The following is a 19,473-nucleotide window of genomic DNA, read 5'->3' as shown; positions in this document are numbered from 1 at the left end:
TTTGATGGCTGTAGTACCTTTGTCTTCGTTTTCGATCTTATAACATTAAAGTGCAGTTCAGTTGAAAATCATTGTTATCTTGCTAGATTTTTTCCTAGAATGCTGTTTTTTTTTTTGTGAATTGTATATTCGATTAGGTACTTTGTCTTCCCAATCTTGAAACAGGTTTAGTACATGAAGGTGACTTTTCTTCTTGAAGGTACAGTACCACTGCTGCTGTCATAAACAAAAATGTAGCCCTTTACATCTAGTTCATTTTTTAACAATGTCTGTGTGATTGTGAACTTAATATATTTCTTTAAGTGGACATAGATGAGGGGCTACTTGCAAGGGTACTGGGGGGGTTGCAGCATTAAAATATTTTTGGCTGTTTACTTAGAATTTTTTTTAAATAGTTTAATCTATGGAGATAATGTTTGCGTATAATGATTTTATTTATTTTCTATTTTTTAACTGAGTATGTGGAGTGGTCCAAGGACCCTTTTCAGCCACAACTTGGGTACCAAAGCAAAATTACAGTACTGAAAAGTGTATTGTACAAATAAAATGACTTTAGAGTACATTCAAATATGCAGAACTATATACATTGAGCAATGTAGCGAATAAAAGCAGAGTATTGTCTTTTTAACCAAAATATATACATTTAAATAAACAAAGAGCTACCAAAGGAAATAGTATTGTTGCAAGTGAATGTAATGGCTAGGATTTTAGTTTGCAGTGCCTTTTTTACACTTTCTTTACTTTTAAATGATTGTTTCATAATTTCATTTTTTATCTTTTTGTCTTTTCACCATCCTCTCAAATCTCTCGTAGATGTCATACATGTAATACCTCCTGACATAAATAAACCCAATCTTAAGGTGTACCGACATTTAAATAAATGAATACTAAGAATGGATTTTCATTTCTACAACTTACTGAAGCTGTTCTCCTCCTTCTGTTTTCTTCTCAGTGATGTATGCATCTGATCGGTAAAGTAATAATTTTATCAGCAGTATAATTAACTGATCTGCAATAGTGCCATCTGATCAGTAATCTAAATATCTGATCATTAATTACCATCTGATCAGCAGTGTAATATATCCATCTGAACAATAATGTGAGGACTGGATCAGTAATGTAAGCATCTCATCATCACTCTAGCCATGTTACCAGTATTGTGCACAGGTGATTGTTAATTTAACTGTCTGATCAGTAATGCAGTCATCTAATTATTAATGTAAACATCTTATCTGAAATTTAACCATCTGATCAGTATTATAGCCATCTGATCAGTAATGCAAACATTTTACACTAAAGCATTGTTGCATAGAAGCCCTCACATATTCTGGCCAAGCTGTTTATGGGCTTTTAAACCACACTTTGTTTGCTATCCATACAGAACAGTAAAATAAAATATCATGTTCAGCCTGTATAGACTACCTCATAGCAAATGAGTGTGTGCATTGTTGTAAAAACAGAATGTTGCCATTTTTCCATGATGATGTTGTTTGAGTCAACTAAATTAATTTTGATATTTCAGTACACAAACAAAATATGACAGCACAGATTAATAGTCCAGTGGTAATGAAATAAAATATACCCAAAATCCACCACAGCATCCACCGGACTCACCAACAGCTGAAGGATGACACAGTTAAAAGTATTTTAAAACCAGGTTTTTTGACAGCTGACTGTTAGCGCTTTCGTAGTGAAAACCACCACTTCTTCAGGCATTAAAAACCTAGCATCGATGAATGAATACATAGTCACTTCATTTTCATATTTAAATACAACCAATTACAGCATAATCATCTTAAAGTAACAGCTGTATAATTTCAGAACTGCCCAAGCCATAATAACATCAGAAGGTGGAACTATAAAACCCCATTACTAGATGCACACATAATTGAAAAGTAGATTTTATTTAAAAATGTTGATATTTGTCCTATGATTACACTTCAGTCCTTACTGATGATAGTGGTCATTTTTACTGAGGCTGGGATATTGAGTCATAGCCAGTCTGGATGGTTTCTCCAGTTCCTTCATACTTGCTAAAGATGTGCACTGCATGAAATGGTGGTCTTCAAAATTGTTCACTGACATGCTTGGTGTGTGTGTGTGTATGTGTGTGTGTGTGTGTGTGTGTGTGTGTGTGTGTGTGTGTGTGTGTGTGTGTGTGTGTATGTGTGTGTGTGTGTGTGTGCGCGAGCGCATGATTGTGGTCTTACTGAATTATACAAGGATTATAAGCATCAGGCAGAAACATAAGAAAAAAACAACAAAGGAGACCAATAGCCTCTCAGACATACTCTAGTTATAATGTTTGCATGCAGTCTCTAAATAGGTAGTGCCCCTTCTTTATTCATTTCAAACCTTGTCTTCTATCCATCATGTCATTACTTTCACAGGTAGGCAATTCTGGGATTTCAGCACCACCACCACTATTAAAAATAAATTTTCAAAAGAAAAAAAAATCTCTGTTTTATACTTTACACCTCTGCAGCAATCCTTCACTTTCTGTTTTTCCACCCTACCTAATGTTTCCTGCCAATTCACTGATGATGTATATCTAATTACATGCCATCCACTCCCTGTCTAGTTTCCTTCTTGTAAACTTTACCTTCAGTGTTTTTAGCTAGCCTTTCTTTGTAGTCTGCCTCCCATTCCCCGGCCATCCTTACATTCCTCATCTGCATATTTTCTGCCAGAATTAAATCATATTTTATTTAGTGGCTCCAGAAATGCACAGACTGTTGCATGTATGTTCCTTCTAGTGCCCTATAGAAAAACAAGAATAACATTCACTTTCCTAATATTCAGCCCAGTGTCTCATCGGCCAGTAATATCCTACTAGCATTTTCCACAGCCTGAGTACAGAGGGTAAACTGAGCTAGGACTTATCTATGATGAACACGTATAAAGAGTTTCCAGTGTAATTCTGGATACTATCCCGGAGTACTCGACTCTAAACTTCTTAACAATGAATCCCATCTACTACCTGTTTGCTTGCTGCTAATTTTATAGTCTTGCTCTCCCTCATTAGAGCATCCAGGATGGTTCATGAGCAAACAGAGTAAGTATATCCTCTATTCCCCCAGTTATAGATGATAAAATTATTTTAGAAAAGCAATGGCCCCAATAAAATGTCATATAACAGCCTGCTGGCTTTTCAAGAGAAAATGTATCCTTACTAATGCTATTTTAATTTCTGTTAGTCAGTTCTCCATCCACATTATCAAATTTAGTTCCAAATCAATGCAATGTTTTGCCTTCCCCGCCAGATACTTGGCCAGATTGTGTCAAAGACCATTTCTAAATAAAACCACATAAGTGCAACAATTTTCCATTCTTTCTATCAGCTGTCACTGAAGATATCTAAAAACATCTGCAGTCACCTGAACATCAGGTCATTAACCTACAGGAAATTGACACGGATGATATATTTCTGTCAATTTATTTCCAAGGGATGGTGTTGAAAAATAAATGGCATACAATTACCCAACAAATTCCTGGGCCGTCTACCTCTAACACAGCACTACTGTAGTTACCCTCAGGACTCTGTTATCAGTCCACTATTCAACAGCAGGCTATATACATTTGCCAAACATTCTCTAAGCAATTGTACTTACTTTCTAGGTGCAGAGAGTGGTATCCCATTTGGATCCATTTGTGGTGTCACACATCAGCAACCTACAGTTACAATACTGTGACACTGATTGTAGAATATATGCTATATTTTTGTTTATTGTATTTGAACTTGGTACAACAGACTCAAAGATTGCATAACAGGCATTTATCATACTAAATGGGACTGTTTATAAGTGTTGCTCTATCTGAAGTTGGTCTCTACTAGCACCATCAGACATGCTTAAAAACAGTAGTGTCATATACGAAGGGAGTACATTGTTGTATTATGGATAGTAAGCGTACAATAAATGCATTGTGTGTCATATATTCTAAGCTTTCTACCTTTTTCTACATCTATAAAAACAAAACATGCAAAAAAAAAAAAAACACTTCACCCTCAGATACATATTCTGCATATAGTTCTGTAAGCTATCATAGGCTTCACAAAGGCGATTTGCTTGCCACGTGGAATCACTAATATTTATAGGGTCTACTTTAGATAAACAAAAATGCAATCTCTTGAACGCTCAAATGAGTGAATAATCATAACATCTGAAGTGGAATTTTGGGTTTGCAGTACAGTGAAGAGTGGGATATTTGCCCTTTCCTCACTGTAGTGTGACCTCGGAGTAGGAATATATATTTAGCGGGGGGGGGGTGTGCAGCCCCCCACAATACAAATTTTGATGTTATGATTATTGACTCATATGAGCATTCGAGAGACTGCGTTTTCTTTTATCTAACAGACCCTATTTATAGCTATGCAGAGACCCATGTAACTAAATCTATGATTTACCATCTGCTCTATTTATTTTTTGATAGGGTTTTCCTTGCACACCTTGAACACGTTGCCTAGATCAGTTAGTTATGCCTTATATATATTTAACCTAAACTGCTGTGTTTAGCACTCTCTAAAGTAGAAAAGCATGAAATGAAAAAGCTGGAAACTAAAAGACAAATTCTTTCTCTAGAAATTAAGCACTTATATACCATCTATAGGGAGTACTACTAGAGACCAGGGATTGATCTAGCATGTTATGCTAATAGTGCTGCCTCAGGCCTTTGGCTTTACTACAAATCCCATAATCCCCTACAAGATTTTCTCATGATGCCTTCATGTCTCACAACATGAATTAGTTGATCTTGAAGTAAAAGCAACAGTACCTACAAGGATCTCAGATCATGCAATATGCTTTAGGCAACAAACAAAAACACCAATAAAAGTTTGTGAAATGTTGGTAAAGAATATATACAAATGGAAACAAGTCAGAGCAGTTCCTGTAGTGATTTCTACTGCTCATGATTTAAAAGCCAGTTACTGTTACTGAAAACAAATATTATGCCAGAGGAACAAAATTTGATGCCAATCGATCTATCACAGCTTGCATTTATTTATTCTGTTGCCCAGGGTTTTACTTGACAGGATTAATTTGCAATGGACTGTCAAGGATAAAAGCTCCAGACATACAAGATTTACTAACAAGAAGCATATGATACGACATTAGTGCACATGATCACAAATATGCACAACTACATAGAAATTTACAGGGAATACTGTAAAACTGGAGACAGGCGCATGCGTCAGAGCTGAAGAAATGAATATATGCCATATTTACAGAGTGCCGAATGCAATTTGGTCTTTGGTACGGTAAGATACATGGTCTGAAGAAAAAATGGGAACACTAGTTAAGCATGCATATTGTCAAACTAAGCATAAGACATTTACGTATTTAATGAACTGCAAATGTACTAATATAAAATGTGACATTCTAATTGATAAAGGCTGGTAAATGCAAATATAAAACACATGCCCAGTAACAGGAGAGCTGGATTTTAGAATAAATATTAAAAAGTGGATAATGCTTAACACAGAGGAGCTGATGAATGAAAAGAAGAAGAGAAGACTGTTGGACCAACTAAAATGACGTTACAGAACTTACTGAAAGAACGAGCGGATGAAGGAAAGGTGTATGAAAAATAAAGGCAGGGCTAGCAATTTAGACAGAGAAGTAGTGGGAGGGTAAACAGGATGTAGAGTTTAAAAGGCAGTGTTGGATTTATAGAGAAAACATTCACCCGTCTGCTACCCCAATCACTCCAATATCGATGAGTAAAGAGTGCAAATAATGACAAGGAAATGACCTGATTACATAAACTGTCACGTCCTCTGTGAAGGAGTTTTCTGTTCAGTCATGGTGACAGATAAAGAAAATGGTAGCCATACTTTAAAAAGCAAGGCTGCTTTGTGAGAAAAAGTAACTTATAGCCATTATATACTCTCATTACGTGGCAAATACACAACTCAAATGATACTTAATTTACATCCAGGTCTGTTCCAACAATACAAACAAAACATGCATAATACACACATTTGACCACGTGTGTGCATGCACAGACATGCGCGTCTGCGCACCGCACACACACACACACACACACACACACACACACACACACACACACAAACACACACACTTATGTAAGCAAGTTTGTAGAACTCTGTAACAAAATATTTTTTCCCATTTCCCACCAGAAAGCATACAATTTAAACGTCTTTGGAAGACCAGAAGGTTGCAGGTTCTGCTCCCACTCCAGGTGAATAGATTGCTGATACTGCAGTGCAGTATTAGCAAGTGTTGCATCCCTGACTGCATCCTCTTTTGGATGAGATGTTAAGGTCGATCTGCTTTAGTTGGTGGAGACTCAGGTGGATATAAAAGATTCCACTACACCTATCGAAAAGAGTAGGAGTTCTTTATTTTCACTTTAATATTCTATTCAAGTTTAAAGATGCAGAATAAACAACTGGATTTAATACCCTCAATCCCAGCCAGTTTATCTTCACTCGTATACAGCATGCACCTTTACACTGAGATTAATCTTGAGCCCCAAATAAGAGAAAACACCAAGTGTGCAATTTCCTCTTGATATTTTACTGGGATCCTATAAACATTTGGCATGTATGTTACTTTTCCCACGGGTCTATATTATGAGAATGAAAGAAGAAAACAGAGAACGCATATTGCGCAACACCAAATGAGCGAAAACCAAAAATATTGAATCCGGAAAAAAAAACAAAACTACAAAACCAAATGTCTAACTAACTGTTTTATGCAGGGGGGGCAAGCCACCCTCCACCCTTCAAGTGGGGGGCTGCACCCCCACACCCCCCTACTTAAATATTCCAACTCCGAGATTGCACTACATTGAAGTGAAGGGAAGAATTTTTCTACGGCGATTTCCATTTATGTGTGCAACATTTTCTGTTTTCGACCATTTGGTGTAGCCCAAATGGTGTTAGCGATTTTCGTGTTTCAATTGGATAATATAGACCCTTTTCCCATTAATACCAAATTCACCAGATAAATCTTTTTTTCCTGAATGCTAATCTATATATCCAAAGCAGAAGACATATTTCTTTCATTTATCTAATCAAACCTTCATATTGCATCATAGCTACATCATTATCCAATTTTCTCCCTAGTAAATACACTTCATTCATTGAAAAATACACCCCACTGATTTTCACCACACAATCCAAGCCCTTACCTTTATCTTTATTCAGGATTATTCCCATTTCCTTTAAACATCCATTCAGACAAAGCAACAATTCATTCAAAGCAACAATTTGTTTAGCCATGCTTTTTCTTAGCAACTGCAACTCTGTCATCTGTGTATGTTGAAACTTCTAGTATCATCAAATCCTTTTACATCACATATCTAGCATCTTTCATTTTATAAACTATTTCACTCACTATCACATTCATCACCAATGCAAACAATATTCCACTCATGGGACATCCTTGTCTTATACCATGCATATTTCTTTGCTCATCCACCCATTCACTAACACTCTCACTGTATTATTGTGATATATTGATATGCAAACTCTCCTAATTATATTATCCAGTCTTATCCATAATATCCCACAAAGCATCATGTCCTATTAAATGCCTTGCTAATATCACCTACTATAAGTTTCACATCCACCCCTATACTTATAACATCATCCAGAATTTATCCACAAACAATAACAATTTTTGACATCCCTTCCCTTTTATACCACATATACTTCATTCCATTCTCTTCTATATTACTCCCATAAAAAATTGTAATCTGTGTTATTTAGTGCGATGGGTCTCAAATTATTTAATTTTTCTCATCTTTCTTCCATTTAAAATTTAATATCTCACTAAATAACTCTTCATAAATAAACATTTCCTTCAACCATTCATTCACCACATTTAAAAAATACTCTCTTTGCCAATCCATTACTTTCTTGTACATTCCATACCCTATACTATCTGGGCTGATACTGAAACAACATTTACTTTCTCCAACTACTTCATTAAATTGACTAATAGTAATTTTTTTCAAATTCTGCCTTAACTTATTCTGGAAATTTCTTTAATTTCCGTTCTCTCTTATTTCCCATCCTTACACTCATGTATGTTTCCACATGCTGTAGTACAATACTTATTTTTGGTCTTGTATTCTTTTTACCTCTCCTTTCACATTTTTCATTTCCCTCATTATACTAATATCCTCCTTTACTATTTTACCCAAATATGCAGATGCCGCCTCCCTTCTCCCTAGTAAATAATATCTCTGCCTAAACAATACTGCCCTCATTTTTTTCTCAGTTACTTTTATATATTTCTTTTTCCAAAATCTAATCCTCTCTTGTATTATTCTCTAAGTTCTCTAATACATTTCTATAAATATCCCATACTTTGCTTTCCCTTCCTTTCTTAAATTATCCTGAGACTGGAAAAAAAAACTTTTTATACTTCTTTTTAAGTTCAATCCACTTCTGAGACCAGTTTTTATAGAAGTTCTTCATGTTTATATGATCCCCTCCATAACTGCAATACTACCACTCTCAAACTTCATCCCACATTTTCTCATGTATTCTTTTTCTTCCCTTTCCTGTTTTAATATACTCACTTTCTTCAAACACGTCTATTCATATTACTAAATGGTCTGAAAAACAGTCACAACTGCATCAGTATCTGCTAACCCCAAGCCTTCGGAATGTATAAAATAACCAGTTTCAGAAGTCCATTGGCTTTTGTTCCGCACAGCTAATCCACCACATTTTATTATTTCCTTTACTTTTTTGCAGTTTTTTTCCTTTCTTTTTAAGTCTAGCCCTTAAATCACAAAGTCCCTGCAATTATAATTTTCATGTTAACTCTGAGCTCACCATACCCTTGAGAAAAGCAAATATTCTGAAAAAAATGGCAGTCTTGTACTTACTAAATTTAAACCCTGATTTTCTGCCATTTGGGCTCTATATTACAGGGCTCATCATTCCAAGTCCTGATGTTTCAAATGGTTACCCATATTAACTCCTGTTTCTGTGAAAAGTGGATCAAACTAAATGTATTTATTTATTTATGTTACATTTATTAACCAGGATTAACTGACTGAGCAAAAGCCCATTTTCAATGGTGGCCTGAGCAGAAGAGCTCCAAGATGCGACTACAATATATAGAACAGTGAAACTACTACACTATACTATACTATATAGCTTAGTGAAATATTAACAGTCTGACAATCAAAATGCAGGTATATTATACAATTTCAAAAGTAACTTAAAAAGTCCGGATATAAACATACAGGGATATAGTATAATTCCAAAAGTAACTGAGAGGTGAGAGAGGAGTGGAAGTGGAAGCAGAAGGAGTGTTAGTCTTTATAAAAGGCAAAGGCCTTGAAAAGGCTTGATCACAGTTAGGATGCTAAACAGAGTCATGAACAAAAACCTTTATTCAGACAATGTTGTGGTTATACAAAAACATGTATTGGCAGCAGATACACAACACAAATGCAACACAAGTCGATTGATGGCAATGTTCAGAGAAACTGTAGGTACGCTGTAAATACCATCACAAAGATGAATGGGAAACCACAAAAACAAGTTATTAAAGGCTCAAATGCCAGTGACAACAGGAACCAATCAAGATGCACAAACACACACAGTGTCACTAGCACCTCGTTATACCTCATAGAAGGAGATAAGGAGTACAATATGAATGGTAAAATAGCAGTTTGCAAAAATAAATAAATAAATGCAATACAAGTTATTGAATGTTAAAAATAATGCACAGTAATTTAAGTACAGACACAATGTGCATGCACAGGGAAGGGAGGAAAAAGAAAAGAGTTCAATACCGAGATCAACTAACAGGAAAGCAGACAGTGCAGAAATAACATAAATGCAGAACAAATGACTGAGTTTAGACAATGGGATATAGAAGACGTGATAAGTGTCCAGTAAAAACATAAATAAAGGTGAGAGAAGGAAGGGCAAGTATCATCAGCAGAAGAAGATGGTTAGTAGGTAGATCCGTGGGGGACAGGAGGGGGGGTTACAAGCACAACAGGGGCTACTAGGTGGTAACTGTGGCTACCTAGCCAAGTTCCCTTTCAAAAATGAAAATCAAACAATGTACCTTGTGTCTGTGAGGTAAACACTGTAACCATTATACCAAACCCCAGCCTATTCCAGTGAAGCTTTTACAATCACTTGATACAGTGAGTGCCAGCTAAGCGCACAGGTGATAGGAAGTGACCAAGAGATGGTGTCTGTAGGCAATACTGGTGAGGCTTTTGTAGGAACGTGATACAAAGAGCACTAGGAACAGATTACACGGGTACTAGGAGGTGACCATCAGAGGACTGTCTGTAGCCAGTTCTACTGTGGATGTCAAAAGTGCTTGATGCCAACAACACCAGTTAGAGACACAGAGGAACAACAGGAAGTACAAGAAGGTAAACTGTGGGGTTGCAAGCTTATGGTCTGAGGAGGGTTTGATTGTCCATACCACTATTCCATACCCTAATAATGGAGAAATGACTTTGACAAAATAATTTTATCACAGACATCATCTACTTTGTACAAGTCTGGTACATTTTTTATTACTAGCACTGAACTGCCTCTGCTCCCCAAATTTCACATTTATCATTACTGAGACCCAGTGCATATCACTGTAGAAAGTGCTGGTTTCCTATGGAGTGACTTCAATAGCTGTCAAATAATATCAGCAGTTCTGAAATTCACTAGGCCATGCTTTGCTGCATTTATATTCCTTAAAAAACGGATTCAAAACTATCTTGTTTACAATTAAACAGATACTAGGTCTAAGTTTAACTTTAGAGAAGAAGCACTAATCCCCAAACACCTTCAACACACCTGTGTAATTTCCCTAAGTACACTGATGTCAGACCAAGTGAATTTAATTAAGAGAAGGTAAAGATTGTCACGTGTCAGCCCTTATTGTTGTACTGTTTTTTTTTTTAAATTACACAAGCAGATAGTTAAGTTTTTGTAGATATATAATCAACAAGATCAGCTGTAAAGATGTGCTCATCAGCTAGAATTTATTCAGCAGGCAGAAGAATGATGCATAATTAATTAAGCAACAAACCACAACTAATTAATTTATATATTTATTGGGGAGGCTGCACTAAGATTCCTTGTCACCCATGACACTTACAAAAATCATAACCAGGTACACATAGGTACTTAAAGGTCACTGTAAGATGATTGTAGGTGGATTCAGAAGGTGAAAATATGCTTTTGAAAGCCTTGCTTTACATTAGATATTATTCCCTGTCAGCGTAATTGTGTATTTATGGTGAATTTTAAGCGTAGTAAGCCAAATGTCGCTAACACTGATAATAGCAATGCAACAACATGGCGACTTATGCAATGAATACCATAATATTTTGAAATTCAATTGGGAGCTTCATAAATTAATTATAGTAACATTCAGCAAAGTAATCTGTTTTGCTGCTGATTCTCAGTCCAGATAGTAATCAGCAAACTCAGAAGATCGTTTAAAAAAATCTATTTTTTTTTTTTATGGGGGAAACTGATTTTTTTTTACATGCCTTTACCTAACTAAGGATTTCTATATTCTGGGGAAAAAGATCAGCTTTTCTGATATGGTAATGTTCAATATGGAGAATCGAAGAACCCCAAATTTTAATTTGTGGCATCATACTACAACCTGTATAATGAACGCCTAGTAATCCATACAAAGAGCAATATATCATCATCATCATCATCATCATCAACATGAATGACAAAAGAAAGTTGTCAAAAGGTAACAATGTGCATTTATGAGGGTGAAAATGCAGTTAAGTAGCTATGTAACATGTCCTTACTGAAGCATCCGATATGATTATATGATTGACACACAGATGTTAAGTCCTCTCAGTCAACTAGGTTATAATATACAATGTGAAAATGATTATTCCAGAGCTAGGAAATACTGTCCATTTAAGAAAAAAACATATTGCAAATCATTCACTTATGAAACAACATGCATTTTACCAGTCCTACAGTTGCATTTAAAACATTAAGTCAAACGTAGTAATAGTTGGCAAAAGTGGACTCTTACCTGTTCATGATATTCGATCCCCATACTCAAAGTGTTGATTAAAATTGCTATCATAATCCCACGGTTAAAATATTTGCTTTCTACAATTCTTTTTAGTTTTTCACAGAACCTTGTCCAGAGCTGGGCTATTTTGTTTTTATCCTTCTTTGGTTTCTTCTTCTTCTGTCGTATATGATCTCTTTGGTCTGTATGTCTCAAATCTTGTGTGAATTCATAAAATGCTTCATGATCTGAATCGCCACTCTCTGATTCACTGATCTCTAATTCAGGGTTTTCCAAAACACTGGCACAGTAAGGGCAGTTTTGGAGTTCACAGGTTAACGTGCCTGACTGAGCATTAGAAACAGAACATGTTAAACTAATGCCCGACAACTTACTGGAAGCCCTACAGAGCCCTGCAATAAAAAAAAAGTATGTCTTTACTTCAAAGATGTTGATGGCAAAACATACTGATTTAATATTTTTAATTCCTGATGAAATTTTAAAATCAAGATTAAAATAAAGTTCTGTTAAAATATGAAAGGCACTATCTGCAAAACGTATCACATGGAAACTAAATGCAATCACTAATTTCTCAGCACCTCAAACTATTCATTTTCTGTAATGTCTTATAATCCTTGTAAAATGTATTTATTTCTCATGAAAATGTAGAGAGGTTACAATAGAGCATGTCAGGATATACACTCCACGCTATGGATTTTTTAGTGACAATAAAGAAGAATGCGAAACAATTACATTTGCATTTAGTTTATTTGTCCTTTTGTTATGTTGTTGATTCACAACATTATGTCCTACAGTATATTATAAACAACAATGCATAACTCTGACAGCTGCAAAAAACTGCAAATTTTAAATGTATTTAATCCAAAAGAATAACATGAGTCACAGATGAAATTATACTCTTATTTAGTTTTGAATGATCAATGTTTTACTTTTTAGCAGACTGGAAAGATGTACTATATGATTTCAAAATGTACACACACACACACACACACACACACACACACACACACACACACACACACACACACACACACACACACACACACGAGAAGGAATCCTTACATGTCTACAGAGTGGCTCTCTATAATTCAGAATCAAGTCCATCTGCTCCATGAATTAAACAGAAATATATGCTCCCAGAAAGTGACTGCCCCATATGTTAAAAGATTTCTGTTATTTTCTTGAGTAATTAAAGAATGACCTATATGACGATGACCTCATTTTTTCATAACTGATGTCACTGACTTGTCCTCAGTCATCCCCCATTCTGTGGGGATGGAGTGGTTCAAAGATGCTGTCTGCATAGCTAACTTTCTTTCTGCATATGAAACCAAATTAGGGATGGAACTGATGGAGATTGTGATGAAAAATAAGATTTACTTTGAAAGGATATTTTACCAACAACATCAAGAAGTGGCCATGGGGGCAGCGTGTATACAAACTTAGTCTTATTGCTAAGGGAGCATATCCATTCACTGACTGACAACCCTTTTTTCCCACTTTTTGCACATGGTATCATGGTGTCACTTTCACGGTGACAATTATCTAGTGCAAATGCTCACACCACCAGATGGTTTGTGAGCACTGGTTCCTTTACACTTTGTTCCATGATGAAATTTGCATCTTATGCAAAGGAAGTATGAACCAGAGGCAGGAGCACTACCAGTAACTTCCTGATATTTACTCACCGTCTTTCTGAAGAAGAAATGCATTTTTTGGATATAATGATACTAAAATACAGGGCAAATAAGACCTTTGTCTCAACAATGTACAGAAAAAAACACATTTTCAAACTCTTGTTTGTACTATATGAGTCATCACCCTTTAGTGAATGGACGGTTTATTAGGTTTGCCAGAATCACATCCACTATAGCTTGTTCTTTACACAGACTGAAGAACTCTCCATTATGTCATCCCCGATATGTTCAATGCTTTACAGGAAGAAATTATTCAGCAGTGCAGTACAAAATATGTACCACTGCTTGGCAAAGGGTAATGAATTTGCACAGTACTCCAACTGAAGCCCCAGTCCTAAGAATTTTCAAAAAATAATGATCTTGAATTATGGCCATGAATCATGGGCAACAAAATGAATTATAATTATCAACTGGAAAATATTCACTCTATACACAGAGGTGGAGGAAAAAGTGGTGGAAAAACCTGCCTTGGCATACAAAAGAGGGAAAACATTAAGGAGACTGCAGAAAGTCAAGCAGAACGTGTATTACTAGGAGAAAGAAAGCAACTCATAAGTGGATACTTTGGCAACAACACCGACTGCTCTCTGAGGGAGAGATCATCCATGTAAGGGCAAGACAGAATGATTTAATTTATCTGGCATTTTAATTGTAGTAGTAAAGGTTTTGTCTATCTTGCAACATGTAACTTATGCCCCTACTTCTAAGTAGGAAAGACTCTGAGGATTTTTTTGTAAGTGAATATATGAACGCTCACAACCACTAAAAACAATATCAATACATTATATAGGAGCACAACAAACCGCCACACTGAAGGTTTCCATTTCTATACTTTTGAAAAAGTTTCTAGTGACCCCACAGATGGACCTTGGGAGTTGCATCTTAAAGTCTGTGAACTAACATAATAACTGGACCTAGATGCTACCAACACACCTGGGTTAAATAATTTAGTCTCTATTAGTGTGCTCAAACACAGAGCTGCTAAACTGTCTCAGCTGTTACAAGACATTTTGGCAACACTGAACTTAAATTACAAGTTAGTTACAAACTTTACTCCAAAAAGTTCTATAAGCCTTATGAATTTTATAAGCACCGGCTTTTTTAGCTTTTAAATAAGTGTTTCTGAGTGTACAAACATTTATAAATTTTGCATTACTTATTACACAGTACTATTACGCCTTTCAGACTTTGGTCATGTCACTTATATTCTTTTCAAAAGGAACCAATTGGGTTTTGCTACTAGTTTTGAAGAGGTCCATCTTTTATGACAAAAAACACTTAATTATTTTATTTTGTAGAATAAATATACTGTTTGAGAGCCTTCCTGTGGATCCTTAGCATAACCTTGCTGTTATTGGATTATCCTGTCACACTTTCTGCTCCTTTGTTTAGTAAGACTGTATTATTCAGGTCTAGCGTAGAAAACTGACAAGGCTACTTAAAAGTTCATAAAAGTCAGAGCTGCACATATGTACGTTTTTTAAGTTTAAACACGGAAGGAGATTAGTATTATAATAACGTTTGTGGTGCAGCCAGCCCAAGTGGCATTTATTTTAGATAGTGAAAAAGTTTATCCTGGGCCCAAAATGGCATAAGGCGATAAAATATCTTGAAAACGTCCTCTCAACTATCCAGATTTTTGCAGAATGCCAACTGTTTGCCTCAAACATTTGATCTACTGCTCATAAAGTGTTTTTTGTTTTCAGGTAACTCACTGAGGATTGAAGTCATTAAACAATGACACACATTTGAGTTTCAAACTTCATTGCCTTCAGAAAATGCATGGTAACAGAAACATGTTATTCTAGCAATTTTCAAGTTTATAGGAGCAATAATTACCACCTGTCCCATGACATATATGACATATTAACAGTTGGAGATGTAAATACAATGCAGAAAAATTAAAGATGACCAGTAATTTAGAATCTAGAAGGTACATTGCGCCTGACAGACTGCTTCTTAAACAATCTGGAATTACAGAGCTGATATATTTTTTGCACTTGATCTGTTTTAGTGATTCTTAACAGTATTGAGCTGTTTTATATTTATTTGCTTGACTGAATCATTACCTATCTGAGCCTGCATTTATATATTTGCTTGACCTTTTTTGTTTCCTGATCTTTGCTGTAAATATTTTTCTGGTCTAAGGCATTTAGCACAGCACTTTAGCTTGAGCTAACTGGTTTCACACAGGGGGTCCATTACCACTCTCTGGGGCAGCAGGGAGTTTGTAGTGAACCATTTCCTAGGGTGGAACCACTGGTCAAACAGCTTTTGTATTATCTGACTGCTTTAAGGTCGCCACCATTTCAAATGCCCAAAGTGGGGCATTTTTTTGAGAAATGTGAGATTGTGCAGGACAAAACAAACCCACGGCCAGTGCAAAGGACAGAACTTCACCTTTTTTACAAAAATAAAAGCTTATTCATGTAACATTTGACTTCCTTATGCTACTTCATATAACATTTAAGCATTTCAGACACAAAAATAAATGTTTTATGCAAATATTAAGGACATATTTTTGTTCTAATATCTCAGGACAATTCTCATGTTTTGACAGGACACAACTGCCCAAAGAGGGGCTGTCCTTCACAAAGAGGGATGTGTGGTAACCCTACAGGGCTTGGCTTTGGAAGGGTCTTTTATCTTGCTGGTTTAAAAGTATTACCTCTGTGTGATTTTGTGCTTATTTTGCAAGAAGCTACATTGTGCCTGACTGAGATTGCTTCTTAAACAATCTGGAAATACAGAGCTGACATAAGTATATTTTTTTGCTTTTGATCAAACTGTTTCAGTGATTCTTAACAGTACTGAGCTATTTTTATTTATTTTATTTATTTGCTTGACTGAATTATTACCTATCTGTGTCAGCATTTATATATTTGCTTGACCTTTTTTGTTTCCTGGTCTTTGCTGTAATTTTTTTTTTCTGTTTTAAAGCATTTGGCATAGCACTTTAGCTTGAGTTAACTGGTTTCACATAGGGAGTCCTTTATAACTTTCTGGGGCAGCAGTGAATTTGAAGTGAATGATTTCTACGGTGGAACTACTGGTCAAAAAGCTTTTGCATTATCTGATTGCCTCAGGGCTTGGCTTTGGAAGGGTCTTTTATTTTGCTGATATAAAAGTATTACCTTTGTGTGATTTTGTGCTTTTCTTGCTAAAAGCTACATCGTGTCTGACTGAAACTACTTATTAAGCAATCTGGAAATACAGAGCTGATATATGTTTTTTTTTTTTTGCACTTGATCTGTTTCAGTGATTCTTAACACTACTGAGCTGTTTTTACTTATTTGTTTGACTGAATTATTACCTATTTGTGTCTGCATTTATATATTTGCTTGACTTCTGTCTGAATTTTTTCCCACCCTCCTACCAATTGCTGTTGTGTTCTTAAACTTGGTGGCTTTTACAGTTGCCCGCCCCTACTACAAATTTGATCTGGGACACTCCTCCCAGTCTCGTCTCATTAGCTCATTCTAACTAATACAGAGAGATCATTTGGGAAGGCCAACCCCCTTAGTTTTTTAACCCTGAATTATCTAATGTTCCTCCTCTATCCCTTTCCACTTTACTTAAAAAAAAACACTTTATTCAGCTGTTTTTACTGCATTTGTGTTTCCCTCTACTACTCTGTTAACTGATCTTGTTTTTCTGCTGCTTGCTGCCTGTTCTCTAAAGTGTTCAATTGCATCTTTTCTGCTGCACTTATTACTGCTTGTCTATAGCCTGTTTAAATTGTGTTATTCTAAGCATCTTAGTTTTGGTTTAAGCACTTGGGCTTTAGGCCTACCCCTTAGCTCTCCATGGCCTTTCTCTCTCAGAGTCTGACAAATATGGATGGACAATTTCCTACAGTTTCTCCAGCCAGTCTGGTTGATATGGGGATCCTGAGACAATGTAGCAACTGCCATATGTACACGGACAACCAACTATTAGTACCCACATAGGAACACAATTTGTGAGAGATGCAAGTACATTAGGAACCTAGAGTCTATGATCTCTCCCTCACAAGCCAGTATATCTGGCACTGAGAAGGTTGTCAACACAATCACTATACCTCAAACAGGTCTATATTAAAATTGCAAAGAGGCGTTAAATCGAACTCCTCTTCACCGTCGCATAAAGACCGAACGCACTAAATCGCGAATGATCAAAAGAGCAATTTCATTCCCTTGAAAAGAAATCGCTAGTACCACACACACACACACACACACACACACACACACACACACACACACACACACACAGACTACTTAAAACATAACTCCTCCAAACTAAATATACCAACTCCGAGATCGCACTACAGTGGGGTAAAGGGCAATGCTACAGCTCAGGCCAAGTGATTTTTTTTTCCCTGGAAAAAAAAATCGCTGGCCTGAGCCTTCCATATTTTCAGACTTTGGACTATGTGTTGCTGAAGAGGCGTTTGATGTAACACTTCTTCATGATTTTAATATAGACTCCCCTCAAACACCACCCACATCGATACAACACACACCCACATATGAAGAGGTTCTCAACAAAAACATACCAAAACAAAGGAGGCCTCCGAGGCAAAAACACACGCAATCTCCACAACCCTCCACACCACATATCATGCATAGTCCACACATCTGTGTCTCACAGTCACTAAGGTTTAAACATAAATCCAATATATTAGTCATAGGAGACTCCAATGAGAAACACACAAATGTGCCTCTCACCAGGCTGGATAAGGAGAAAGTCACGGTTGTTGTTTTTCAGGTGCCAGAATCTTCCATATCACATACACACTCAAGTCTCTCAACAACAAGTACTGTTTTGACTCTGTTATAGTCCATGTTGGCATGAATGACATGAGAGAGACATGATTGAGCTCACTGATTATGTGTCCCAGGCAGGTATATTCCTAGCCTTAAGCAGCATCATACCATCACCCAGAATGATGCCTCAATACAAACAGAAAATGATTGACTTTAACAATTGGCTTAGTTTTTCGTGTCATTCCAGGGGGGTCCAGTACCTGATAGCCTGGGAAGATATGATCGACAGACAATGATGCTTTGCCAGAGATGGCCTGCATCTGTCTCACTTGGGCTTCAGGCTTCTGGCAAAGGCTCTTACCTTCCCCATAGTGCCTTTTTTAGGAAAAGTGGTGAGGTCAAAACTACCAATATAAAAATTTCTACAAAACACAAATTAAAGGTCATGCTGCTAAATGATAGGAGTCTAAACATGAAACTGAACTCATTGCAAGCATTCTTAACTCTGCAAGATGATGACATCTCTGCCATCACAGAAACCTAGTTCAAAGCTTCAGAGAGCACCCCAGCCTTACCTGGTTACTCACCCTGTCATACATTCAGACCCCAAACTGTGAGCAGTAGAGCCAAAGGAGGTGACGTTTCAATATATATTAAAGACACATACACCACCAGGCTGGTCAAACAGTATGATGCACAGGAGACACTCCAAATGCAGTTAACCATTGACAAGACCCCTAGTCAAATGATAGCTAGCTACCGGCCTCCAAATTTGACTCAAGACCCCCATTCTGCCTATCTGGACCTTTTCAAATCTATTAAGATTCAACCCCTTTCTCTGATCCTGAGTGACTTTAAGTACCAAAACAGAGATTGGAAGAACTACTCATGCCAACACAATACAAATGCCCAGAGATGCCTTGATTTTGTTAATGCAAATGTCTTGAAACAGCTAGTCGATACCCCCACAAGAGGTGATAATATCTTGGACTTGGTATTAACCAACATGAG

General features: G+C 36.4%; 1 protein-coding gene across 2 annotated transcripts in view; it reads right to left on the bottom strand.

Moving 5' to 3' along the window:
* Positions 1-19,473, bottom strand: part of CACNA1H (calcium voltage-gated channel subunit alpha1 H) — a 2,347,924-nt gene that overhangs the window by 1,309,751 nt on the left and 1,018,700 nt on the right. For both annotated transcript variants that reach the window (XM_044089567.1, XM_044089568.1), the window contains exon 8: positions 12,018-12,412. In XM_044089567.1, coding sequence (XP_043945502.1) covers positions 12,018-12,412 — 395 coding nt within the window. The remainder of the gene's footprint in view (positions 1-12,017; positions 12,413-19,473) is intronic.

This window comes from Protopterus annectens, chromosome 12.part0 (genome assembly GCF_019279795.1).
Source record: "Protopterus annectens isolate FY-2018-M chromosome 12.part0, PAN1.0, whole genome shotgun sequence".
NCBI classification, from domain to species: domain Eukaryota; kingdom Metazoa; phylum Chordata; order Ceratodontiformes; family Protopteridae; genus Protopterus; species Protopterus annectens.
Note: the sequence above shows the minus strand (reverse complement) of the source record. Positions and strands in the feature narration are given on the sequence as shown.